The following is a 26,538-nucleotide window of genomic DNA, read 5'->3' on the forward strand; positions in this document are numbered from 1 at the left end:
GTATCATAGAATATTATGAGAGAAAATACTAAGTTGATCTCACATATGGGCCAAATCTTTATTCAAAATCGACAGAAATTATATGGTTTTGTACATATTTCTCACATAATTGATTTCACTGAGATATGAACTCTTAACTAAAGTTTTTCATATTTTTATGTCCAAGTTACTCTCTTCTCATAATTATCTAATTCCAAAACAAATTAATAGAGAGCTATATAGTACTTCAAGTTAATTATACTAATTTCGACTCAATTTCAAAGGCGTGTTGATTTCAAAGCCCCCGGGGAATGTATTAAGAGAATCCCATTAAATAAGGCAGCCTAGAAAACAGACAATATTCTCCCAGTTTGTGGCATGTATCAATTCAGCAGATAAAATTTATGTCAGTTTTGTGGAAAGAATTTAAGAAATAGGAATTATTTTGCAAGTGTAACATATTCATATGTAGGAAATAGAGTAAATGTTAAAATATTCTTCCAATTTTGTCATGTCATTAAAAAAATACTCATATTGAGCCAGGCACGGGGGCTCATGCCTGTAATCCCAGCACTTTGGGAGGCCAAGGCAGGAGGATCTCTTGAGCTCAGGAGTTCAAGACTGGTGTGAGTAGCCTGTCAAAACCCTGTCTCTACAACAAATAGAAAAATTAGCTGGGCATAGTGGTGTATGCCTGTAGTACCAGCTAGAGGGAGGCTGAAGTGGAAGGATTGCCTGAGCACAGGAGGTTGAAGCTGCAGTGAGCTATTATTATGCCACTGCACTCCAGCCTGGCCAACAGAGCAAGACTCTGTATTGAAAAAAAATCATGTCTTATTTCTCTCTCCTCCAAATAAGAGGCAAAACAGGCATTTCCATTACTTTTTAGTTGTTATCCTATCTTGAATTGCCAGAATTTCCAACAAAGAAATTGATTTTTGTAATTGGCTTTGCATGCTGGAGTTTTTCCTTCCTGTGAATGTTACCTCCTGATATCTAGTCTGTTTTCAGTTTCAGAGTCTGTAGGATAGGAAATAGGTGACACCGGGTAAAGCTACAATATTTAGTCTTATCTGGAAATAGGTGACTCTTCTCATAAATCATTCTGATTAAAAGCCATGGATGATGTTGGCAAAATGTCCTTATTTGTGCATTTTCACGGCTTTACAGAAATGACAAACATATACAAAGGTAGACTGAAATGCAAGTTGAAATTGTGATGCATAAAAACACAGCCAATTATACATTCGGACAATCCACTAAAACCAGATTAGAAAACAGCAACTCTAGCTAGATTATTAAATACTTTGGTATTTATTTTTTGCTTACATTTAAAAAATTTCTTAGCATACTACTTAGAATGGGAAAGAAAATGAAGTATTTATTCTTTGAAAATAGTTAAAAGTTGCTGTATTTGACTCTAAAGACTTGACTGATTTGTTTGCAATACTGTTCTCGCAGTAAAATCCAATTTCTAACTTTGCTACCTGTGTAACTTTTCAGTGATGCCAGTACATACAGAAATATGCTGGCTAAGGGAGTTTTCAATGGTGCAAGTTTGGCTGAGGACTGACTTACACAATCTTTCTTTACAGAGCATTGTAGCTTCATTAATTTCACAAATTTAAGTCCCTCACTTGATTATTGTGCTTGTTACATTTTTTAAAAACCAGCAGTTGCGGATATAGTGAAATCTGAATTCCTCAATGACTTTCAGTGCGGTTTCACCTGCATCAAGTGGAATGGGAATGCAATGGCAACATAAAGTATGAGATTTCTGAAATCTTCAATTAAAATTGCTCCAAATTAGAGGCTTTGAACTCCTTTAGAATAAATAATACTAAAAAGTATATTTAACATTGTGTTTGGGTATTTACATGCATATCTGTGTATACATACTGAAGCTAAATATTCATTGAAATGTTTTCTTTTCTCATTTCTTTTATTTTTGAAGATTTTGGCATCTATGATTAAAAGTGACTATTCCATTAAACAACACTGCCATATTTCTACTTAACTAAAAGTACAACTTCGGAGTCTTGTGTCTAGGCAGAAAACTAGCACATCCTGAAGAATTTGGGGTCATATTGCATCATATTAGAAAAAAACATCCAACTTTGCCACACCTGACTTTCTTTTTAAGTGCAGGCACTAAGAACAATGGAGCCTCTAGCCTTGAATTAACAGTTAACAAGCTGATTAGTAATTTCCAAAATGCTTCTGGGGTACTTCCAGAAAAAGCCACATATAACATGGCTATACTGGGAAGAAAAGAGGGAAAAAGTGCAAGTTACTAACACTGTTTGAACATGAAATGGTTGACATGAACCATATTCAACAATTGTCTGTTATGTGTTTCTCACCTCAACTTGACCACTATTTCTGAAAAATTTTCCCATTTAACAACTGCAAAACTTGAAGCTGTGTTATTTAGTGAAAGGAACATGAACTTTAGAATTGTATGCATAAAACTGGGGCCGGCAGCTCTCTCTCTGCCATCTATTGGAGTTTACTGGGAGCTATCTACAGCACGCTATTATTTGATATTCATTTTCAGTAACATAGAGATTATGAAATCTATCTTTGCTGGGTTTGGGTGTTTATTAACTGAGATAATGCAGACAAGGCACTCTTTCGGTGTTTTACATAGAAGGTGCTCAACAAATGTCAGTTACTTTATTCTATACCCTTCATGGCACCTAGCACAGGTCAAGAAGGGCTTACAGGAAGTGCTTATTGAAAAAAAAGATATTATAATCTGACACATACCGAAAATCTATAGAAAATCCTCCAAGTCCTGATCCAGGACTCGAGCCCCGTTAACCACAGAAATCGTTTCTAAAACAGGGAGGGGAAATCCTCTCTTTTTGATAGATGAATTCTATCAAAATCTAAAAGTTCCTTGCCAGCATCAAACTTTGCTATCTTGGTAGGACAGAAATGAGAGTTAAGTTTTCCAGGAAAGAAAGAAGAAACCGATCTCTTCCCATAGCCCTGAGCTGCGGAAGCAAACACCCACTAACAAATAAAACTACCGGAAGTTTCAGGATTCCGTTTTGGACACCTTTTCTTAAAAATTCTTGATTTCATACCAAACGTTATACTTGAATAGCACCTTTAAATGAGTAAAAGGAAACAAAAAAGAAATGTAACTTTTACTTTGTCGGTGCCTTGGAAAAAGCAATGTAAAATCTTGAGGGTTTAGGTGTGTTGTGCCTCTATAAAACGCTATCCTGTTGTCAATACATTTTTTCAAATGGCTTCTGGTGTTTTAGGGTTGTCTGTCTTCCTCAGGAACATCAACCATGAGTGAATCAACTCACCTGTGTTCTGCCAAGAAGGCAAAGTTGGATTGTGGAGCAGAACTAGAAATTATTTTAGATGAGACAATTGTCTCATCAAAGAAAGATCTTTTTCCTAATTTATTATTTTACTACAAAGAAGCTACAATTTTAACCAGGAGTGTTGAGAATCACAGAGAGATGGACAAAGACAGTATTTCTAGTTTCTCTGAGAACCAGCATAAACTTTACTCTGGTTTTGAACCATAAACATTTAAAAGGATCTATAAATGAATAGAGAAGACCATTATCGTTGCCCAGATTTCTTAAAGAAAGGTAACCAATACACTTCCCAGAAAAATAAATGGCTTTGATTTGCACTCCCTCCACTGCCTCCTTGCTTAAGAGGCAAAGCATTTCTAATCACAGTTGATTTGGGTCCTTGGAAATAATCTGCTTAAATAATGGCTGGGTGGATTAACCAGGAAAACATGCACGAATCACTGATTTTCAAGCTCTGTCCAGACTTCAAGGTTCGGTTTTGTGGAGTCTCTGCATGGCTGTGGTAGCCCTCTCAGTGGAGGACAGGGACCAACTGGACTGTGAAGCCCAGACCACAGCCTGCACCCAAGATGATCTCATCTTATCTGTTTTATATTTGGAGTTTTATTTTTCAAAAATGTTTCTCCTGCTTGAGGAAAAAAACAATTTGAGAACCACTTTATGAAATCATTTGTTCCCTTCACCCCATTAATTCATCTAGGCTTGCTATGATTATCTTTTATAATGTAATGAAATCTTTCAGATAAGCACTATGAGCTCCCTTAAAATAATGTCATATTGATAAGGGGACTACAAGAAGAGAAGCACCTTCTTCTCTATGTCCCTAGAACAGGCGTCCCCAAACTTTTTACACAGGGGGCCAGTTCACTGTCCCTCAGACTGTTGGAGGGCCGCCACATTTTGTGCTCCTCTCACTGACCACCAATGAAAGAGGTGCCCCTTCCTGAAGTGCGGCATGGGGGCCGGATAAACGGCCTCAGGGGGCCGCATGCGGCCCACGGGCCTTAGTTTGGGGACGCCTGCCCTAGAAGATGCAATGCAAGGGAGTATAATGCCAGATAACAGTAATTGAACAAAGCTTACGAAAATCAGCGGAACATTGTCCCATAAAAGATATCTCTTTAATGAAATTGACTGTTACATCTTTCAAAAGATGTATTTGTGAGATAACTTTTCTAAGTACCTGTAAGCACCCGATTAAATTAGAATATCTTTTAATATATATGCATAGTCCATATTAGTTTATAGTAATCATCTGAACTTGAAAATAGCCATTGCTCAATTTCATTAATGGTATATTCAGCTTTGTCATCTGAACTCTTAAGACTGATTATTCCAAGTAGAAGTGAATTAATTTCAGTAGAAACACTTTTCCAAGGCTTATAGAGTTTGCTACAAGGTTACTAAGATGATGCCCTTAATATTTTAAAATCTTCAAGCTTAAGAATTTTAAGTATACACACACGTGTGCGTGTGCTCACACACACACACACAGAGCTGAGTTCAATTTGCCTCTCGAAGTCTAAGTTAATAACAATGCTTAAAAAACAATGCTTAAAAATGCTGTTTAGTAGTGCCTTTAGTATACAGAAAGCTTTGTTTTTCTTTAAAAATTCTTCTTATACCTTCTTTATTATAAGTGTATGAGCTTGCCTGCATCAGTTTCTAAAATTGTATCAGGCTCAGGTCCTTAATTAGATTGCCAACAAAGAATTAGTAGACACATTCCACTTTAAAGCATGATTCTGGTCATAAAACAGTATTCTTCCATATTTCCTTGCTTTTTCTACATCAGATTTGTCAGGCATATAAAATATCAAATTACTAAATGCTAATTCCATTAGAGTGTTATGCAGCTCATGTGTACCAATGTTCTATGTCTTATTAAAGACAGCACTAAAAAAAAAAAAAAGGATTTTAAGAATTTGGATGTGAAGCAATTTTCTCCTTCATAAAATAGAGTTAATGTCATCTTATGTTAACAGAAGCATTCTTAGACTTGCAGCTTTTTCTTAAAATTTGCTTTTAATGCAACTGACTTGGAATTTCAGAGCACACCCCTTTTACCCAGACAGAAAAATATTTAAAGCAAGAGCTATGTAAGCATATGTAGAATGCATATGTAGTGTAGAATCCTCATGTTCTCTCTCCTTCCTCAACAACTTCAAAATCATTTCTATCATTCATTTGCAAACACTGTTGCATCAATCTAACTTAGTCCTTCACTTGCTCTCTGCCGTTTCCTTTAAGTAATACTCATTAAAAGTGTTTATATACCATACTATCACTGTTTACCCCATTAAACCCCGTAAAACCAGATAGTCAATAATTTTTTTCAAACTAGATTATTATGATTACATATTTACCTTTTTTCCATTAATCAATACATTTGTTACATATCCTCCATTTATCTGGCAAACTTGTCCTGTAACAGGCCAGATGCAGTGAATATTTTGGGCTTACAGGCCATACGGTCTGTGTCACAAGAATTCCATTATGGAGAATAATTGCACTACCATAGAAATGCTAGCTCTGCCTTAGGTTCTGAACGTACCAAATGAAATAAAAACTTAGACAAGAACAGGGACTGGAGGACAACCAGAAATACCAGCATAGTGCTAGGGAGGGAGACCATATAATTTATAGGGCAAATCACAATATGTTTGTAAGAGAAAGGAGGCACCCACTGGCTAAATGAGACATTGGGACAAAAAACCTAAACCATGTGGTGTACAGGGAATTAATCTGATTCTCACCCTTCACAGACAACACTGGTCTTTTTATAGAATCTGTGTTCCATTTCAGACAGTCTTTTTAACCAAGTTCTCTTGTATGCTTATCTCCTATCATGAATGCATTCTTGTCTACTTTGTTATTTTAGATCATGTAGGTTTACGCTTTCAAACTAAAATCTTAAATGTCTGAAGAATTTTCAGCCCATTTTTTTCTAAAACATAACATCAAAGATTATTCTCTTTTCGTAGGTCATGTGTCTGGCTCTATGTGGGTGCTATAGAAATACAAATATATGTTCCACTTTCTGATCTATGAGTAGAAAATGCTGCAGATAAAGTGATATAAAAATAACTTTCCCATGCAAAATAACAAATTCTTTAAACCCCATTCTTGGTACATGCCATTTTGATTAATTATTCAGAAATCTTTTTTATAACTCTCTGTGTGCTATTTTTATTACTTTGTCCAGCCTGTGGTTTTAATTTTTTTTTTGAGGACCCTACCTTGTCAGTTATGCACTTTGCAATAACCTCAATTATTTTCAAAGGCAATTTTATATGTATCTTTTATAACAAGCCATTGGAACAATTTTGAATGGAGGTTAGTGTAACTAAGCTAATAAAACCTTCAGAGTAGGCCAGGAAGGGCTTTTTCCTCTTTCCTGATGGACACCACGGCTTAGGATTGCTTAGCCAGTCTATGCACATACTTGGTAAGTCTACCTGTAGCAAAAATTTCAACCATAGCCTTTACTTTTTCATTTCTCCTAACATCCATCCAGCCTACAAAAAAATTACTTTAAATCCTGCCTCCACCAATTCCTAGTTTCATAACCTTGGGTAAGTTTTATTACCTTCCTAATTCTCATTTACCTAATTTATAAAACAGGGACCTAACTCTCAACTCTGCATGCAATTATAAGGTTTGAGAACAAATAATAGAATTTAGTGGCAGTAAAGCCTTTCATGGGCTTTGCGGCACATAGTAAATACAAAATAAAAGGTAGCTATTATAAATATTTTAAGCATCTCTAGGTATCAGGCAGGCCTACCCTTAAAATAACTCTCCTGTCCTTTCTTAGAAAGCTCCTGTGATTTAAAATCAGCAAAAGCAGCAGGCAATCTGAGCAGTGATAAAAGAAACCTATGTGTTAGTGGAGTGCAGGGAAGGGATAGAATAATTCTGATGAGGGCATGGGTCAATACAGAGGTCTTCTCTGGTGCTCAGAAGACATTATTTTAGAAATATAAAATCTGTATATTTTTAAGAAAACCTATCATTAGAAAGTGTTGCAGCCAAGGTCGTGATTCATGGAGAGAATAAGAATAGTACTTCCTTGACTGTGAAGTGTCATTGAAGAAAAAATTCAAGAACTGAGGGTAAAAGTAAAAGCGGCTTTCTAGAAAGGAGAAAAAAATTAGTCTCATTAATCCAGAATCTGCCAATTGCTTTCTATAATATCCCAGAAAGAAAAATTTGAATATTGACCTTTGTTCAACCAATAAATCTTATTTTTTGCTGAATTATCATCTTCTTTGTTTTGCCTAATAATATATATTAATTTGATCACATTGGCTTAGAATAACACAGAATAATCCATCCGAATTTCTTGTACTTTTCCATGAATGACAGAATTCCTAGCACCTAATTTTCTTCAAAGGTCTTTGCAGGTCTTGTTCATGGATAAGACTGCATCTCCGACTCAGAACTGGACAGAACATAAACTCTTAGGCATTTAGAAAACATTGTCAAAATCTTAAGTAGGATCTTCCTATCAAGAAATATAAAATAGTCAGATTTGCATTTTCTGGGGGTAGCTTTTAACAAAAGTCAAAAATCAGAAACAATCCCAGTGACATTTTAATAATATTCTTACAATAAATATTAAAAGCTGGCTTGAGTATGAACATGTATTTTAAATGTTTTTCTATATTTTAACATTAGAGTCCCCATAAAACAAATAACTAAACCATAAACTACTTTTTAAAAATGCCTTCATTTACCATCATACCAACCTTTCCAATAGAAAACTGTTAATCTAAGGTTCATTTTATATTCAATACTCAATTTTTAACACATGCCTACTGTGAGCTTTGTCTTTTGTTTTTAAATTTTTATTTTCTTGTTCTCTAAGGATCATAATTTTTTCCATACCAATTTAGCACCTACTGTTTTAAAAGTGAACAAATGCAATTTTATTTTTGGACAATTAACTTCTAATTATTTCCAGGGGGAACTCATTTTATGAGTGCAAGCAAGCTAAAACAATGGAATATATAATTTTCACTAAATGCTCCATTTTTAGATACTCCGTATATGTTTGTTAGATTGAATTTGTTGAAGTCTAGCCTTTCTACATTATATCCATATAAAGTGCAGCCACCACAGTTGGTTAACACATAAACAAAACTTTAAAATCACTTGGATCATTTTGAAAAAGCAATTATAACCACATGTGATGCTAAATAATTCTCCAGACTTTATCTCCAGTTTGCCAAACGGTACTCAGATGGGAAGCACACATTGCATTTGCTAACTGGAAAATCAAAGATGACGTAAGAGAATGCCTTCATATTTCAGGTGGGACTTAGTTATTAGGAGACTTGGCTTAAGCACCTATTTCTTTAGAGTTTGGAAAAAAAGAAAACTGGTTTCTACTCTTTATTCACGTCCCTCATGAAAGACTGGCAGATGGCTCAGTGGCCAGAAAAAGAGAGAGACCAAAATGCAAAATAGATGAATAGGTAGAAGATGCTAGAAATGTAATTATAAATATACAGAGTTCAATACTATTAGTATTTTGAAAAAAGACAAGAATTGCATGCATGTTATATCCATCATCTAGTAAGTCAAGTGCTATCTTTCCAGAGGAAAGTTGGCTAGTCTATAGACTCAGCATTGATATTTTTCTGCTTCTAAAAAGTTTTTTTGAATTTTTCTGAATACCCAAATTGTCCGAATAAACTTTAATATCTATTTCCCTCCTTTCTTTTAAAATGTGTGTTCCTTTGTTTATCGATCAGTTTTATTATAGATAATATGTGCATGTGGTAAAAATTCAAAGCTTTCAAAGATTTGATTATGATGAAATGGTAATAGGTATTTCTCTTTATGCCAGTTTCTAATCCATGACAGTTTCTCCAAAGGGAAGCCCTGTTACTAGTACCTTATACATTTTCCAAAAGGATTCTTTACATCAAAATATATTTCAAAATGCTTTCACATTATGGATAAAATAACATAATACCTCCCTATATTGTGATAATTGATCCACACAAAAATAATTAGTACACTTTTGTTAAACTTAGGTTTGGAAGGCTTAAAGGAGGCAAAAATAAAGTTTTACTTTGCATTCTAAAAAGACAATCTTGTTTATGTTATATTTTAGAACAAGGTGTTTAATAGAAATGCTAATATTCTTTATTAAAATTAAAAAAAAAACTGATTATAAAGGGTCTTGTACTAAAATAGATTCAAAATTCAATTTATCTCTTATAGCATTCCAAGTTAAAAACAACCATCTTAGATGTATGGCATTTTTAGAAGCTCCTTAAATTTCTTTAAAACACTCATTACCACTTGGATAGCAATAATTTAATATAAACTCAGAACTAAAGAAAGTTCCACTATTTTTAAGTAGTTCACAACATTCTAAAATCTTTTTATTTACTTATTATAAATACTACACTTACTCAAAAGCCTCTTGCTTTCTTTTATCAGGCTCAATTTCATTAGCCCTTAGTATATTTCAATAACAAATATATCTGCAGATTTTTTTCTATAATATTTCTCAATTCCAAATTAAGAATGAATAAATGCCTCTACACAACTTAGGCAGAATCTCTGCAGTCTTCCAGGCCCAGTAGCTCAGACATACAAGATCAGCCTTTCTACTGCCCTCACCCTAGACTACCTCAGCATTCTCCAGAAAGGCTTATTAAAAAGCTGAATCCCTGGGATCTGCTTTGGACCTACTGAATATGAATCTTTAGTGAGCTGTAGAGTAATCTGCATCCTGACAAAATTCTGTGACAATTCTGAACTGTATTAATATTCATATTATGCTGTGAAATAAGCCAGGCACAGAAAGATGGGTACTGCATGTTCTCAGGCACGTGCAAGCTAAAAATGTTGATCTCATAGAAGTAGAGAACAGAATAATGGTTACTAGAGGTAAAAAAGGATGGAGGAAGGGGAGATACCAAAAAATTTGTTAATGAATACAAAGTACAGCCAGATAGAAGGAATAAGTTCTAGTGTTCTATTTTTGGGCAATTAACTTCTAACTATTTTAATATATATTTAGTAACATATGTTAAATATTTATTTAGTATATATTTAATAATATTCACATTTATTTACAGTCATAGGAATTGGAGGGGCAACCAGTTGAATATTCTTTTATTATCATTGGACAAACAGCATCTATTATGTGTATGTGTGTGTGTGTGTGTGTTTGTGTGTGTGTGTGTGTGTGCACGCATATATATATATATATATATATACACTTTATTATTATTTTATTTTTTGAGACAAATCTCATTCTTGTCCCCCACGCTAGAATGCAACAGCATGATCTAGGCTCACTGCAACCTCTGCCTCCCAGGTTCAAGTGATTCTCCTGCCTCAGCTTCCTGAGTAGCTGGGATCAGACAGGCACCTGCCACCACGCCTGACTGATTTCTGTATTTTTGTAGAGATGGGGTTTTACCATGTTGGCCAGGCTGGTCTCGAACTCCTGACCTCAGGTGATCCACTACATTCAGCCTCCCAAAGTGCTGGGATTACAGGCATGAGCCACTGCGCCTGGGCTAAATATATACTTAATATATATTTAATTGAGTATTGAATATAAAAAGAACCTTAGATTAACAGTTTTCTATTGAAAAGGCTAATATGATGGTAAATGAGAATATTTTACAAATGTAGTTTACAGTTTAGTTATTTGTTTTGTGGAGAATGTGATGTTAAAATATAGAAAGACATTTAAAACACATGTTCATACTCAAGCCAGCTCTTTTAATATTTATGTAAGAAAATTATTTAAATGTCAACAGGATTGTTTCTGATTTTTCACTTTTGTTAAAAGCTATCCCCCAGAAAAGTGAAAATATGACTACCTTTATTTCTTAATAGGAACATCCTATTTAAGGTTTTGATGATTTTTCTAAATGCTAAAATATTTATTTTCTGTCCAGTTTTGAGTCAGAGATGCAGTCTTACCCATGAAGAAGACCTGCAAAGTTTTGAAGGAAATTTTGTGCTAGGAATTAATATAAAATTTATTGTATATTTTCAAATAGCTAGATGAACAGATTTGACAGGTTCCTGACACCAAGACATAATAAATGTTTGAGGTGATTGATATGCTAATTATACTGATTTGATCATTACACATTGTATACATGTATTAAAATATACTCTACTCCATAAATGTGTATACTTATGATGTGTCAATTAAAGATAATACACGGAAAACGATCTACAAAAAAGAAACTTTGAGAACTACTGAAATTGGGTTCGTTCAGCTTTAAGGAATATCAGAATTGGATATATCTAGATGACTGATGGATTTTCCATTCCAGGATATAGAGTAAGCAGGCTTTATTGCTTTGTTCAAGGTGAGCTTGCTATTGCTGGCTGTGCCACTAGGTATCCAACCAGACATTTCAGTGTAACTCACCTAAAGTCATAAAACATGGCTTCCTTCACAGTAGTATTCTTGGGATTTTTTTGAATCTTTTTAGTAACTCAGGAATGCTTCTTTAATTCTTGAACGCTCTTGAACCTAGGGTACCTGGCAGCTGAGTACTGCCTGACACAGAAAGCCCTAATACACTTAATAAAGAATAAACCATTGGATGCAACAATCTTATTACTGGGTATATACTCAAAGGAATATAAATTCTTCTATAATAAAGATACATGCATACGTATATTCATGGCAGCACTATTCACAGTAGCAAAGACATGAAATCCACTTAAATGTCCATTAATGGGAGACCAAAAAAAGAAAATGTGGTACATATACATGATGGAATACTATACAGCCATCAAAAAAGAACAAGATCATGTTCTTTGCAGGAACATAGATGAAGCTGGAGGCCATTATACTTCGCAGACTAACCCAGGAACTGAAAACCAAATACTGTATGTTCTCATTTGTAAGTGGGAGCTAAATCTGAGAACACATGAACACAACAACACACACAGGGGGGCCTACCAAAGGATGAGGAGTGGGAGGTTGGAGAATATCAGAGAAAATAACTATTGGTTAGTAGGCTTAGTACCTGGTGACAAAATAATCTGTACATCAAACTCCCATGACATGAGTTTACCTATATAACAAACCTGTGTGTGTACTCCTTAACCTAAAATAAAAGTTAAAGAAAAAAATAATATACTATAGAGAAAGAATCTCCTGCAGTCTAGGCCTAGGCTGGTGTGGTCACCAGTTTCAGATGTATGGGCAATTTATGCACTGTCGCTAACCGCAGACAAAGTTTAATCTTTCTTCGATGGCCTCAATTTGAAATGACAATGGTTCTCTCTCTTCCTGTCTATGATGATTAGGCAGTGTGACAATAAGGTATTCCAATTAATATTTTTCAATCAAATGATTTTGTTGAATCTGATATTTCAGCAATGACTTTTTTTAATGAAAGACAAAAATGAATTTTGTGCAAATTATAAATAGATTTGTATTTTTTTATTTTAAAGCTGGTATGTATATAATGAAAATCATCACATTTTTAGCTCTTGGAATATTACTAATCAGTAATTCTGATAAGTAAAAAGTAGTAGTATCAACTTACAAGGATGTCAGCATATGGGAACCGAGATAGTAAAAGTTTGTGAAACTCTGAATGCTTGGTGAGTTCTAAATGTCTATCTGAAATTAGGGGCCTTGGTAAGCAAAACCTTATCCTATCCCAATCCACTAAAATAAACCTAAAGTTGTAATTAATTTTGGAACAGGTCTCTTGGATTTCCTACATGGTTTTCTATTTGATTATTAGGTATGAATTTCAAAACTAATCACTAAAGTGAGCTAATTTCCTTATATGAAACAATCATGTAAATGTATAGTCTAAAAATAACTTCGAATATGAACTTAGATCATAATGTCAAAAGGGTTATAAAGAAATGCTTTGTCTCTAGGATATAAAAGGTACCTTTGAACAGGAACAATTACACTGACTCTCTACTGATTTATTTTAACTTACAAATTTTACTCTTGGTTATATATTCCAAGAATATCTGGCTTGTCATTCAATAATTGTGGTACCCTGATTCTCTCCGTTCAATCCTAAAATCCTTATAGCTAAAATAGACCAAGAGAATGCTTTATATACATTCCCCGAAGGATGAGCATGGAAGCTGCCCCTTGCTGGAGGGCTAGATTCTCCGGTGAGTAAGTAGGCAAAACTCATATGGAGTCAAAATATGCTTGGAATTCCCTTGATATGACATTCTTCGAGTGCCTGACACTCATACACACAGTTTTTTCTGTAATGCCATAATGGACGGTGAGGCCTGGGGTTGACCCTACGTAAAGTTGTTGGCTTACTTTTAAAACCTCCTGGTATGGAAAATACCCACAGGTTTGTGTGTGTGTGTGCTTTGCTTTTCTTGTTCTCGTTTTTTACTTTACGTTCTGGGATACATTTGCAGAACGTGTAGGATTGTTAATGTAGGTATTCATGTGCCATGGTGGTTTTGCCGCACCTATCAACTCATCATTGAGATTTTAAGCCCCGAACGCATTAGGTATTTGTCCTAATGCTCTCCCTCTTCTTGCCTCCAACCCCCTGACAAGCCATGGTGTGTCACTGTTCCCTTCCCTGTGTCCATGTGTTCTCACTGTTCCCACTTATGAGAATCCACTTATGAATGAGAACATGCGGTGTTTGGTTTTCTGTTCCTGTGTTAGTTTGCTGAGAATGATTGTTTCCAGCTTCGTCTATGTCCCTATAGAGGATACACCCATAGCTTTTTTTTAAAGTACTAAAGTCACACTCAGTGCCGCAAATACACACACTTAAAGGGGTACATAGAAACAAAACCAAAAGAGAAAGGCATATTCATCTCTCTCTGTTACTTTTATTCAGAAGCAAAAGATGAGTGATTCAGGAAAGGTTGCATCAGTTGAACTACTTAAATTTGTTTTGTGTCTCTCTCTGTCTCTCTCTAAACTTAGTTTAATTTCTGTAAGCTAAATGAGCATATGACATGAGTACATTTTATTTGCAAAAATTAGCTGCCCCTATGTAAGAAGGATTTCTTTTACCCTTAATTTTCATTGCTAATACATTTTCATATTATTAATCAATTAGCCAACATTTCTGACTTGATACATTTTCAAAATTTTTGAAATATACCTGATTTTTTAGATTTTGCTATGTAAGACTATATGTAGTTTATACATAATTTTATCCATAATATAATTTTTATATACTACATAACATTATATAACTTATATATTTCATATAATTTATATGTATTACATCATATATATATAACAAGTATAAAACTGACACCTGCTTTTACATTAATTAATTTATGAAATATAGGTGATTCTTTTTGTTTCTCTTTTCATTACCGCAAAGAAATTAAGCTCATTCAATGGAAAAAAAAACACAGCAGTTCCAGAATACACTCAGGGAAATGCAACAGAAATAGCAAAGTTCAAAAAGCATAGAAAGGTTATTAGAAAACATCGTTTTTTCATCATCTCATATTTTTTATCAAATAATTATGTGATATTACTATTCTGTAAATACATGTCTTTACTGATAATAAGGATGGGATTATTCTGTTGATTCTTTTAATGGATGGAATCATTGAATACTTTTATACACATGCTTTTACCAGGAACAAGCTTATAACTTTGATTGGATCTAAGAAGATATAAGGTGAGGCACCAAGAGATTATCACCAAAAGATTAAGTGTTAGATGCCTCACTGTGAATATTGACATCTTATGCCACTTGCCAGCTTAGTTCTCTCTATGGTAATTTGGTTAACACTGATAAAACTGAGTGGATAGTAACGGCCAAAAGGAGCAACTAGAATTCTCAGGGAAGTAGAAATTCCCTGCCTCAATTATCTGCATAATTCAGTCCACCTGTGTGTGTAGCATATCAATATCTGTCCAGACACTGTGTTGGGTATTGTGGAAGATGCTAAAATGAGTAAGAGTGCATTTCTACTCCTTAGAAGAGCTTATGTTATTTCTTTCTCCTTTTGCTGGTTCCTCCTTCTGTTTCCCAATTCAGGTGGCAAAAACTCAAATATACAAAAAGTCCGTAATAAACAGTAACACCCTCATGTCTCTCCCTGTTCACTTCTTTCCCAAGCTACAAATATTGTTGTCAGTTTCTTACAAATCTTTTCAGCGGTATTCTCTATTTGCAAACATATATGTATGCAAATATACTTAAAATAATTCTATGTAATGAAAAATTAGCATCATACCTTATGATTCCATGCCACAAGGTTAGTTTCTGAAACCTCTTAAGCTGCTTTCAATTTATACTCTCTCCATAGCTGATCTCATTCAGTCCCATGAATTTAAACACTATCTATATGATAATGACTCTCCAGTCTGAACCTCTAGCCTTTCTTGGAATTCCTGGCTCACGTATCCCCTATCTACTTAACAGTTCTACTTGAAGTCTGATAGGCATCTCAGACTTCTCTTGTTCCAAAACAAACTCTTTATTTCTCTGTATCCTAGTCATTATTTCTTGTGCTGTCTTACCCATCTCAAACAAGTGCCAACATCCAGCAAGTTGCTAAAACAAAAATCTAAGAAGTATCCTTGATTCTTCTTTTTCCCTCGACTTCACTTTTAATTCATTGGTGAATAATCCATTTCTGAAAACCAAACACTACATATTCTCACTCACAAGGGGGAGTTGAACAGTGAGAACACGCAGATTCAGGGACACACCGTGGCCTGTCACGAGGTGGGGGACCAAGGGAGGGAGAAGCATTAGGACAAACAGCTAATGCATTCAGGGCTTAAAACCTAGACGACAGGTAGACGGGTGCAGCAAACCACCATGGCGCATGTATACCTATATAACAAACCTGCATGTCTGTACATGTATCCCAGAACTTAGAGAAAAATTTTTAAAAAAGAAATGTAAAATAGCCAACCACTACAGAAAACCAATTTGATAGTTCCTTATAAAGTTATACATTTACCACCCAACCCAGAGGGGAAAAAAAAATCTGTTAAAAAAAAAAAAAAAGTTGTACATGAATATTCATAGTGGGTTTCTTCATCACTCATAATAGCCTTTAAAAACAACCCAAATCTTCATCGGCGGGCAAATAGTAAACAAATTGTTGTGTATTCACCTACTCAGCAATTAAGAGGATGAAATTTCTGACATTTGAAATAGTACAGTATAGATTAATCAAAAAAAATTTATGTTGGGTGAAAGAAAGCTAAACTCAGAATTGTAAATACTGTCTGATTCCCTTTATTTTTGGCATAGATTGGACAGAATAAATGTATGATGATAGAAATAAGATCAGTGGTTGCTACATAAGGTGGTGGTGGTAAGGAGGAATTGGCTGTAAGGCAACAAGAAGGAAATCTATATTTTGATGCAGTGATGGTTACATGGGAATTTACACTTTTCAAAGCTGCCTCATACACTTAAAACATGTATTTTACTGTATATAAATTATACTTCAATAAACTCGATTAAACACAGACACATGCATGCACACACACACACACACACACAGACATGCAAAAATAATCTGTTTCCTTCCAAAACACCTTGCATTGATTCATCTCTCCTGATCCTCAGAATCATCATCCTTGTTCAAGTTACTATCATAACTCCTGTGGACTACCGCACGTGATCCCTACTAGCCTCTTCCTTTTCATTCTGGACCACTCCCCAAACAAACAAACAAAAACTCTGTTCTCCATGAAGCAGCCAATGTTCCTCTTTTTTTTTTTTCAGATGGAGTCTTGCTCTCTCGCCAGGCGGGAGTGCAGTGGCACAATCTCGGCTCACTGGCAACCTCCACCTCCCAGGTTCAAGCGATTCTCCTGCCTCAGCCTCTTGAGTAGCTGGAATTCAGGCATGCGCCACCAAGCCCAGCTGATTTTTGTATTTTTAGTAGAGATGGCGTTTCACCATGTTAGTCAGGATGGTCTACATCTCTCGACTTCGTGATCCTCCTGCCTTGGCCTCCCAAAGTGCTGGGATTACAGGTGTGAACCACCACGCCTGGCCCCAAAGTTCTATTTGTAAAATATGGTAAAATCACATCCCTTCTTTGCATAAGTTATAAAATCTAAGTGCTTTTCAATATTCTGAGAATAAAATTCACCCTAGCTTACAGAACCATCTGTGTCCCAGCACTTGGGTACCCTTCTGAGTCTATCTGATGTCACTCTCACTCCAAAACCAGTTTGGAATTCCCCCAATGCATTATTTCTTTTCCTCATCTGGTCAAGCAGGGACCCATCAGAGGGCCACTGCATGGGCCATTCAAATGGCATTTCAATGCTCTTTGCTTTGATCTCGCTGTAGCTGCCTACTCATCATTCAGATCTTTAATTATTACCCCTTCCAAAAAGCCTTTCCTGGCCACCCAGTCAAGAACAACTACTGGGTCTTTCAAATCCAGCAGACAACCCATTACTATCTGACTTCTTTTGCTCAATTATTAATTGATTAATTTTCTGGCCTACTAAGCTAAACTCCAAGCTCCATGAGAGTTATAGCTTTGATTAATACTTAATTATTGCTCTAAGTATCTTAGTGTTTAGATCACTTACAAGTCTAAGGATATGTGTTAGGCATTCAATACATTGTTAAGTAAATAAATGAGTGAATGAATACTTTAAGTGCAAAAATACATTTTCATTTAAAAACTAATCAAAGTGGCTGGCCCCGGTGGCTCATGCCTGTAATCTTAGCACTTTGGGAGGCTGAGGTGGGCGGATCATGAGGTCAGGAGATCAAGACCATTCTGGCTAACAAGGTGAAACCCTGTCTTTACTAAAAATACAAAAAATTAGCCAGGCGCGGTGGCATACACCTGTATTCCCAGCTACTCAGGAGGCTGAGGCAGGAGAATCACTTGAACCTGGGAAGCAGAGGTTGCAGTGAGCCAAGATCGCACCACCGCACTCCAGTCTGGGTGACAGAGCAAGACTCTGACTCAAAGAAAAAGCTAAAAAAGCTAATCAAAGCATGCTCTCTTTACAAGAGCAAGTTTACTTAAAAATGATACCAAGAAGCAAACATCTGTTGTTACCAATTTTGTTATATTATCCCTTATATTGCCCTGTTTATTTCTCTTACTGTAACACTCATCACTCTTAACTCTATTTTCTATGTATCTATTTGCTTAAACTCTGACTCCCCATACTAAAATGAAAGCTCTCCTAAGGAAGTGATTTTGTCTGTCTTTTTTCACTACTGAATGTGCAATCTTGGTGAGTGACTTGATCAGCGACACTCAGACATTTGTGTTGAATGAGTGAAGCTATAGGTACAGTTGAAAGTGATTGATTATTTATTCTTAGTTTGCAATGAGGAAACAAAAGCACTCTTAGTTCAAAGAAATGGACCAAGTAATTTAAGTAGGCACTTGCAATTATGGATCTCTACACGTTACTATAACTCAAATTCTCTAACAGCTTGGGAAAGCCATTGCAAATATTTTGCCTTAGTTTCTGCTCCTTGAAAAATGGGAATTAAATGAAATAAACCAATTAAAATTATCTTTTTAGAGCAAGCCCAACTTGAGAGTTCAGCAATTACCACCAACCGATCATCATTCAGGGATAAGTTAAGCACAAAGAAGAAAGTAAGAACAATGGGAGAAAAAGAATCAGAGGGGCAATTTTTGTGCTGCTTAGGATAAGACTTCTCTTGTTGAATTTGTTCATAAAAGCCCTAAAGTCTGGGGAAATGCTTCTGGGCAGCAAAGCAAAGAGTTTTGAAGCTTACAGGTCTAAGGAAAAATTAATAAAATGCAGTGGGGAAATTAAGTTGAACAAAAATGCAATGAGGCATAGTTAAACTGATTAATTAAATAGGTTTTGATATGTATATAACTGGGTTGCTGAAGAATTAAAAATCAAGCCAAGATTTAAAATAAATGTTTGGTATTCAATAAAACACCAAATGGTAACATTCAGAAAACTCATAGTTTTTTTTTAGCAGTGTTCTTAGTTGAATTTCTTTCTCATTCATATGCCTCACCAACTCTCTTTTCCCCAGTAATCTTAAAGAAACTATGCTTTCAAAAATACGCAAAAGTCTTAGAATTTATTCAATTTTCCTCTCATTCTTCTAATGCCAGTTTCAAAACCATGATACTTTCTTTTGGCATCAACTAGGAAAGATTTATTTTTCAGTAATATGTCTACAATTTTTCAGAAAGCAATGAAAATTATCTTGCTTAATGCACCTGCAGCCTGGCAAGTGTCACACAGAACAGGTGTCAAAAAAAAACAAGACCAGCCGGGCGCGGTGGCTCAACCCTGTAATCCCAGCACTTTGGGAGGCCGAGGCGGGTGGATCATGAGGTCAAGAGATCGAGACCATCCTGGTCAACATGGTGAAACCCCATCTCTACTAAAAATACAAAAAATTAGCTGGGCATGGTGGCGCGTGCCTGTAGTCCCAGCTACTCAGGAGGCTGAGGCAGGAGAATTGCCTGAACCCAGGAGGCGGAGGTTGCGGTGAGCCGAGATCGCGCCATTGCACTCCAGCCTGGGTAACAGGAGCGAAACTCCGTCTCAGAAAAAACAAAACAAAACAAAACAAAACAAAAACAAAAAAACAAACAAACAAAAAAAACAAGACCAAAAGCTGGGCGTCACAGAGATGGAGGTTTGATTCCACACTTACCGCTTAAGAGCTATTAGACCCTGCACAAGTAGCTTAGCTCCTAAAAGTGTCAGTTTCCCTCACTGTAAAAATGTTAAGTGTGGTATTTGAAAATTCCTTGGCTTAATATCTGGCAGAGACACCTCTCAATAAATTGAAAGTATTAACAGTAGAAGGAGATTCCAACTTGCAGATATGTTTTGATTGTCAAAATTGCTTGTTTGAAACTTTATACATACATTTCATCAAAAATTTATATTAAAAAGTGAAATGGTCAGTGGTAAGCAAATTTCTGGATGCATCTTCAAAGCCTTCATTTATCTTAACACAATTTAAGTCAAAAGTTATCCTAATTGTCTTCTGGTTAGGGTGGCTGAATGGTCATTGCTTTTGTTTTTGTTTTTGTTTTTTCTGGACTTTCCTAGTTTTAGCACTGCGAGTCCCTCATCTTGGGAAACCCTTTGTGCCAGACAAATTTAAGTATGATTCCTTGATTTGGAACCTAATTAATATTCATTTGTTCACCTTTTTTTTTTTTTCCTGCAGTCCCAGGTATGTTCTTAGGCTCTGGAGATATAAGGACAAATTGGATATGGTCTCTGCCTTTAATAAACTTAGAGCCTCCTAGCAAAGAAGACAGACAAATGAACAAGCATCAGCAAGGCCTACTGGAAATGTGAATGATGGCAGTTTGCCCAGGATGCAGAGAAACACAGCCCATAGGCACCTCACATAGACTTGGACACGGTGATCACTGAAATGGATCTTACTGAAATGCATCTGAAAGTAGGTATGCAGCTCAAACCAGTGCCTCCTGTTTAGTTCCTTTGGACACTTCCATTTCTGAGCTCAGAATTCCTTAAATATACATATTAAAATGACATCTCTTAAGATTCCTGTAAGTCATTATCTAAACAGATTTTGAATAACTTCTGATATGTACATAATCTTTATGAAAAACTTAGTAAAATATCAGTATAAATAACCATAAACCCTTGCTTTTATAGCCGTTTCTCCTACTTTGGATATATAACTTAAAAATCTCCTTTTAAAAATGCAAACTGCCTGCTTGCTTTTTTATTATTTGGAATTCACTTCACAAAGGAAATTACTGGATTGCCCCATTAAATTGAAAACAATACAGATGTTATCATAAATATTGTTCTAGCTATAATACTGCAGTAGTTGCTCCAAGATTAGTAAATTAAAAATGTTTCCCAAAGCTTGTGATAGAAATACTGACATTTTCAAATTCTTCAATAAGTTTTAAAGTATTCCTAGAGCATGTCTTTATCATTATAGCAAATCCTACAGCAAGAAGATAGTAAGACAGACTCTTATACAACCAAAAACTCAGGTGTAACATACACAAACTAACAGCATGATTATTTGGTTTTCGTCCTGGGGGAGGAAACATTTATCATAGACTGAAGGTGAGAAGAGGACTTATTCTCAGGCAGACTGTAAACTTCACGGGGGGCAGGGACCACGTCAGTATTATTTACTGCTGTGTTCCCAGTACCCAGACCACAACTGATACACACAAAATGGTCGAGAAAGCAACAAAACAAATTCACAAGGCTTCATCCTGTATTTCCAACAAATGATTATTCAGTCTCTGAAAAACTCTAGGAACTGAAAAGTCATCTTTGCCACTTCTAGTTAAACCTCTTTGACCCCAGTAAATTATGCAGCTTACATTTCAGGGTCAGCTAGTTACAACATGAGGTCAAAACCATGTGTTCTATTTTTGTATCAGATTATATCTCCAATCTTGACTAACAACCTTTGAGATGTTGCGTAGGAATTTATTAAGAATGTTCATGTGATTATTATAAACCACCCTTGCTATGAAAAGATATCTCACGCCATGCTTTCTGTAGAATATGAATCCAAATCTTTGGTTTAAAGACTCACCAACTGCTCTATAATCATCATGTGTTTTAAGTCACACAGAAAATTATAAATATAGGCCAGATATTGACCTTATTAACTATAAAGGCTCTTGGTAATTTTCATACACAAAATACTGCTAATGTATACATATGCCATGCAGTTGATATCCACTTCAAATTCAGTGGGAGAGGAGAAGCAGGAAGTCTTTTTAAGTTTTATTATTATTATTATTTTATTTTTACCTTTGAAGTTTACTACACCAACTGCAGTTGAAGCCAATCTGAGAAGACACACAGGGGCCACATCTGTTAAACTGGAGGCATGCTAGGAAATAGGAAAGTACAAATTCATCAAGACCAACAGGCAACTTGGGGGAAAGAGATTGCTCAGCCGAAATAAACATCACTGTCCCCCAATACTAAGGATCAAAATGCCCATGCATGTCAAACACAATTGTAATGGTAATTATTTCATATGATTATTATAACTATTAAACAGATCAGATCATCAAATTTGCAAATCATGTTTTCCACCTAGGTTTACATATTCACGTACTAGGTAATGGGGTCATCTCCACAGCCGAAATGTTGGTAATTTTTGACATTTGTAGCTCTACTCGGTGGTATTCATAAATTGTTCTTCTTCGAACATCTAGAAAAACAAAAATGGAAAAAAATTAACTTTTAACATTTCCCCATGTACAAAACAACAGGATTTTAATAATGGATATAGAATTATACATGTGTGGGCTGATGTGGTTTTAAAATTAAGCCTCACCCTGTGAGAAGACTGATTAATACGTAAAAATCACATGCCAAGTAACCAGAAGTGTTTCTATCAACGAAGTTGAAAGTGTTGATCAGGTCTCAGATATCCCACTTACCTCTTAAGGTGTCAGCTCATTGTCACTCAGACTATACTACAGATTTCTTGAATAGATTTACATATTTTCAAAGATTTTCACTCATGAAATCAAGAAGGTAGGATGATACCATTTCTTCCATACTAAAGCTGAAGTGTTTAGAAATGGGTAATTAGAAATGTTTCACAATCTAAATAAAGTTAGTGGAGAATAACAATGTGATTGCTTTAAAAGTTTACAGTAAACTTCTTCAGCATGTGTATACCTATGTAACAAGCCTGCATGCTCTGCACACATACCCCAGAACTTAAAGTGTAATAAAAAAAAAAGTAAAACAGAAGTAAAATCATTCTTATATTTCCTGGTGATCATAGTTAATAATATTGCATTGTGCTTGAAATTAAATAATAGATTTTTTTGCTGTTCTCACCACACACAGATACACACACACACACACACACACACACACACACACGTGATATAAATGTGTTAATTAACTTGATTGTGCAGAACATTTCAGCATGTATAAATATAACAAATCACCCCCCTGTATATCTTAAATATATATGATTTTTATTTGTCAATTATATCTCCATAAAGGTGGAAGAAAAAAGGAACTGAAATGACTTTAAAAATAAAGATTGCAACGTATTAAATATACAGTATCATATCTAAGCAAGGTTAATTAGCATTTATATTGTACAATGAAGTTTATAAATCATTGGCAAATCCATCAATGTCCCTGAGGAAGAAGATAGATGGAGACTTTGACAAGAACTCTAATCATTTAAAATTAGATAAATATAAGCAAACATATTTTAACATCTAACCAGAACAAAATATGTACATATACTTAAAATCTCCTTTTAAGCCTTATGCTAATGTGCTCACCTGGGTTTGGTCAGTGTAAGCGGAAAAATAAAGTTTTCAGAATTTTATTCCACTCTTGAAATGCCTATAGTGATAAGAATGCATTTTTGGAATAATGTCAAATCTATAAGTAATTATTGAGGCTGCAAACTATTCTTATTTTTATTTTTGAGGCAGGGTTTCCCTGTGTTGTGCAAGCAGTGGTGCAATCACAGCTCAATGCATCCTGGATCTCCTGGGCTCAAGTGATCTTCCCACCTTAGTCTCCCAAGTAGCTGGGACTACAGGCATGTGCCACCATATCCACCTAATTTTTTTCTTATTTTTTGTAAAAACAGGGTCTGGCTATGTTGCTCAGGCTGGTCTTCAACTCCTAAGCTCAAGTGATCCTCCAGCTTTGGCCTCCCAAAGTGCTGGGATTACAGGCATGTACTCTTTTGCCCTGTTAATTTGTTAAAACTTTTTTGGTAGAAACCGGGTCTTCCTATGTTGCCCAGGCTGATCTTGAATTCCTGGGCTCAAGAAATCCTATCACTTTGGTCTCCCAAAGTGCTGGGATTACAGGTGTGAGCCACTGTGCCTGTCCATAAGTTATTTTGAAAGTATCGCAGATCCAATTTGGGGAACTAATGTCATAGTGGTTAATAATATGTGCTCTGGAACATTCTGTCTTGGTTCAAACCTCAGTTTTGCTATGAGAAATCTGTGCGACCTTGGGTTCCTTTGCCAGCTATTCTGTGCTTAAGTTTCCTCGTTTATAAAATAGGGATAATAGTGCTTATATTACTGCGTTGCTTTGAGGATTAAAATGACATAAGAATATTGCTAGACAGTCCTTTTCACATTGAAAATGTTCAATACATATTAGATACAATTTTTGTCTAACTTTAATATGGCAAGTTATATGCTGCATTTAATAATCTAATCCCTACAGACCTAAAGGTACTGAAATCACACTAAAATCCTGGAATGAAGCTTCTAGCAATTTTTCTCCATTCTTCACTTAAAGAAAGTTAAATTTATATTGAAATAATTAGACCCAATGATGACCTCCTGTAAAATTAGAGCAGGGAGTGTGGTGGCCCAGATGATAGTGAGTTGCCTTTTAGTAAAAGTATTCAGAAAAGGAAGATATTTACTCCTCTGAGAATCAGCAGAGGCTGTCAAACATTTACTTACAACCTACAAGTATCTCTCCTTTTTTCTACTCAAATCTCTTTATCCACTTCTAATTATTCATGATGAAATTCTGTTGCAGAATGGCTGGGGAAAGGGTTGAGGCAAACCCTTTGGGGACTAGGAGTAGCTCTGGGTCACTGGCTTAAAATATCTTAGGGGTATCAGATTGGAACTGTGTAAGAACTCTGTTGAAGTTAAGACTATTTAAGAACTCTAACCCAATGATTTTTTGTTTTTTTGGTACAACTGAAAGATGCACATACATTCTTCAAAAAGTAAACTTCATAAAAAATCAGAGAAAATGCCCGTTTCATGGTACATAGTAACGTTTCATGAAGCAAGTAAATCACATTTTTTCTTTTCCTTTTAGCTTTTAAAGCAAATAAAAAGATGGCTCCTCTTCTGTCTGTGTCTAAATAGGATTCATTCCTTTCCCATGTACTTTGGTAAACAATTAAGTTCTTATAAATAAATAAATAATATGGCCTTTCCATAAGATCACTAGGATGGGGGTTCTTAAGTCTTCATGCTAAAGTCTGCACAGTGTCTGTTATATTAGTTGGTGTTTAAAATACTAGTATTCCTTTTACTTCATATTACACTTTGAAAATCTCAACCACTGACAACAATTGAGAAGCTTCTGAGAGTTATTGATTGTGCATATGGAGTAAGGAGAAAGAGTGACCTTTATTGCTATGCTAGTTCTATTACCTGCTTAGAGACCTCTAAGTACTGGGAGGAGATGAATTTAACAAAACCCAAATTAATGAGAATGATTTTTGTTTGATGACCCGCCAATTAATAACGGCTTCCAAATGGTCATTTATGTAGTATTTCAAAGATACCTCTGTCAGAAACAAGTAATTAGAATTCTGGTTGCCCCTGCCAATGCCAGAAGCTTTCATTTGATTCCAGAAATATTTCGCTCATATGTCTTCTTCAAGAATAAGCCAAAAGTATTCGTGCTGGTAATTCAACTTTAATAGATCAATATTCATCCATTAGTAGCTTTTAAAAAGTAAGAAAAATTAAATCTGAGCAGATTGACAGAGAGAAAGAAAATGTAGCTCAGTGATCAAAATCTGAAAGTGATATGTTGCAAACTGCAAATATTGCATGTTTTAGAAAGCCTGATTGGTATCAGCAGGAGGGACAATGTGATCATATGGAAACACCAAGAATATTCTTTGATCAATATCCACTCTAGCTGAAGTGAACACAAACTAATGAGTACCTTGAGGCAAGATTAGCCATGATCTAGTTGATTTTCCCGTCTTGAAAGCTTAACATTCACACAGAGAATGTATGAGGAATCTTCTAACTTGGCTTACTCTTATATTGTATAAGTATTATAATACTGTGTCTGAATTGTCAAGTGAATGATTTGCTAAAATTTCCTTATTTATGTGTTGTCAGTGCTTAATGACTGGCTCCATAGGGTTGTATCTTATTTATTTTCTAGTTGAAATCAAGTCCAGCAGAAGCACCGTGTATTGAGTACTCTTTACTGGAAATAGTCTGTATCGTACAACCACAACATTCATTTCCAGCATGAAGACTCAGGTAAAAAAGAGATTCTTGAGATAAAATTGACACTATTATAGTAGTTACAAGCTTCCCACAAAAAAGTGCAATGCATTAGCAGGATTAGCTAGTTGGAGTTGTTAAATAAATAGCTACGACTAAAAAATGCATTTGCTGAAATCATTTTTAAAAATTCTCTCTGTAGTTCTAATTCTCTGAAATAATAATTCATTATGCATTCAATAAAACACAAACCTTAGGTAAGCATCAA

The 26,538-nt window shown here is 35.3% G+C and overlaps 1 protein-coding gene across 1 annotated transcript in view; it reads right to left on the bottom strand.

The window, feature by feature from the left end:
• Nucleotides 1–26,538, bottom strand: part of PLXDC2 (plexin domain containing 2) — a 422,459-nt gene that overhangs the window by 71,507 nt on the left and 324,414 nt on the right. Inside the window, exons 8-9 of the mRNA XM_003930659.4 lie at nt 22,388–22,483; nt 22,075–22,156 (exon numbers count right to left, since the gene is read on the bottom strand). Coding sequence (XP_003930708.2) covers nt 22,075–22,156; nt 22,388–22,483 — 178 coding nt within the window. The remainder of the gene's footprint in view (nt 1–22,074; nt 22,157–22,387; nt 22,484–26,538) is intronic.

Source organism: Saimiri boliviensis, chromosome 8, assembly GCF_048565385.1.
Source record: "Saimiri boliviensis isolate mSaiBol1 chromosome 8, mSaiBol1.pri, whole genome shotgun sequence".
Lineage (NCBI taxonomy): Eukaryota > Metazoa > Chordata > Mammalia > Primates > Cebidae > Saimiri > Saimiri boliviensis.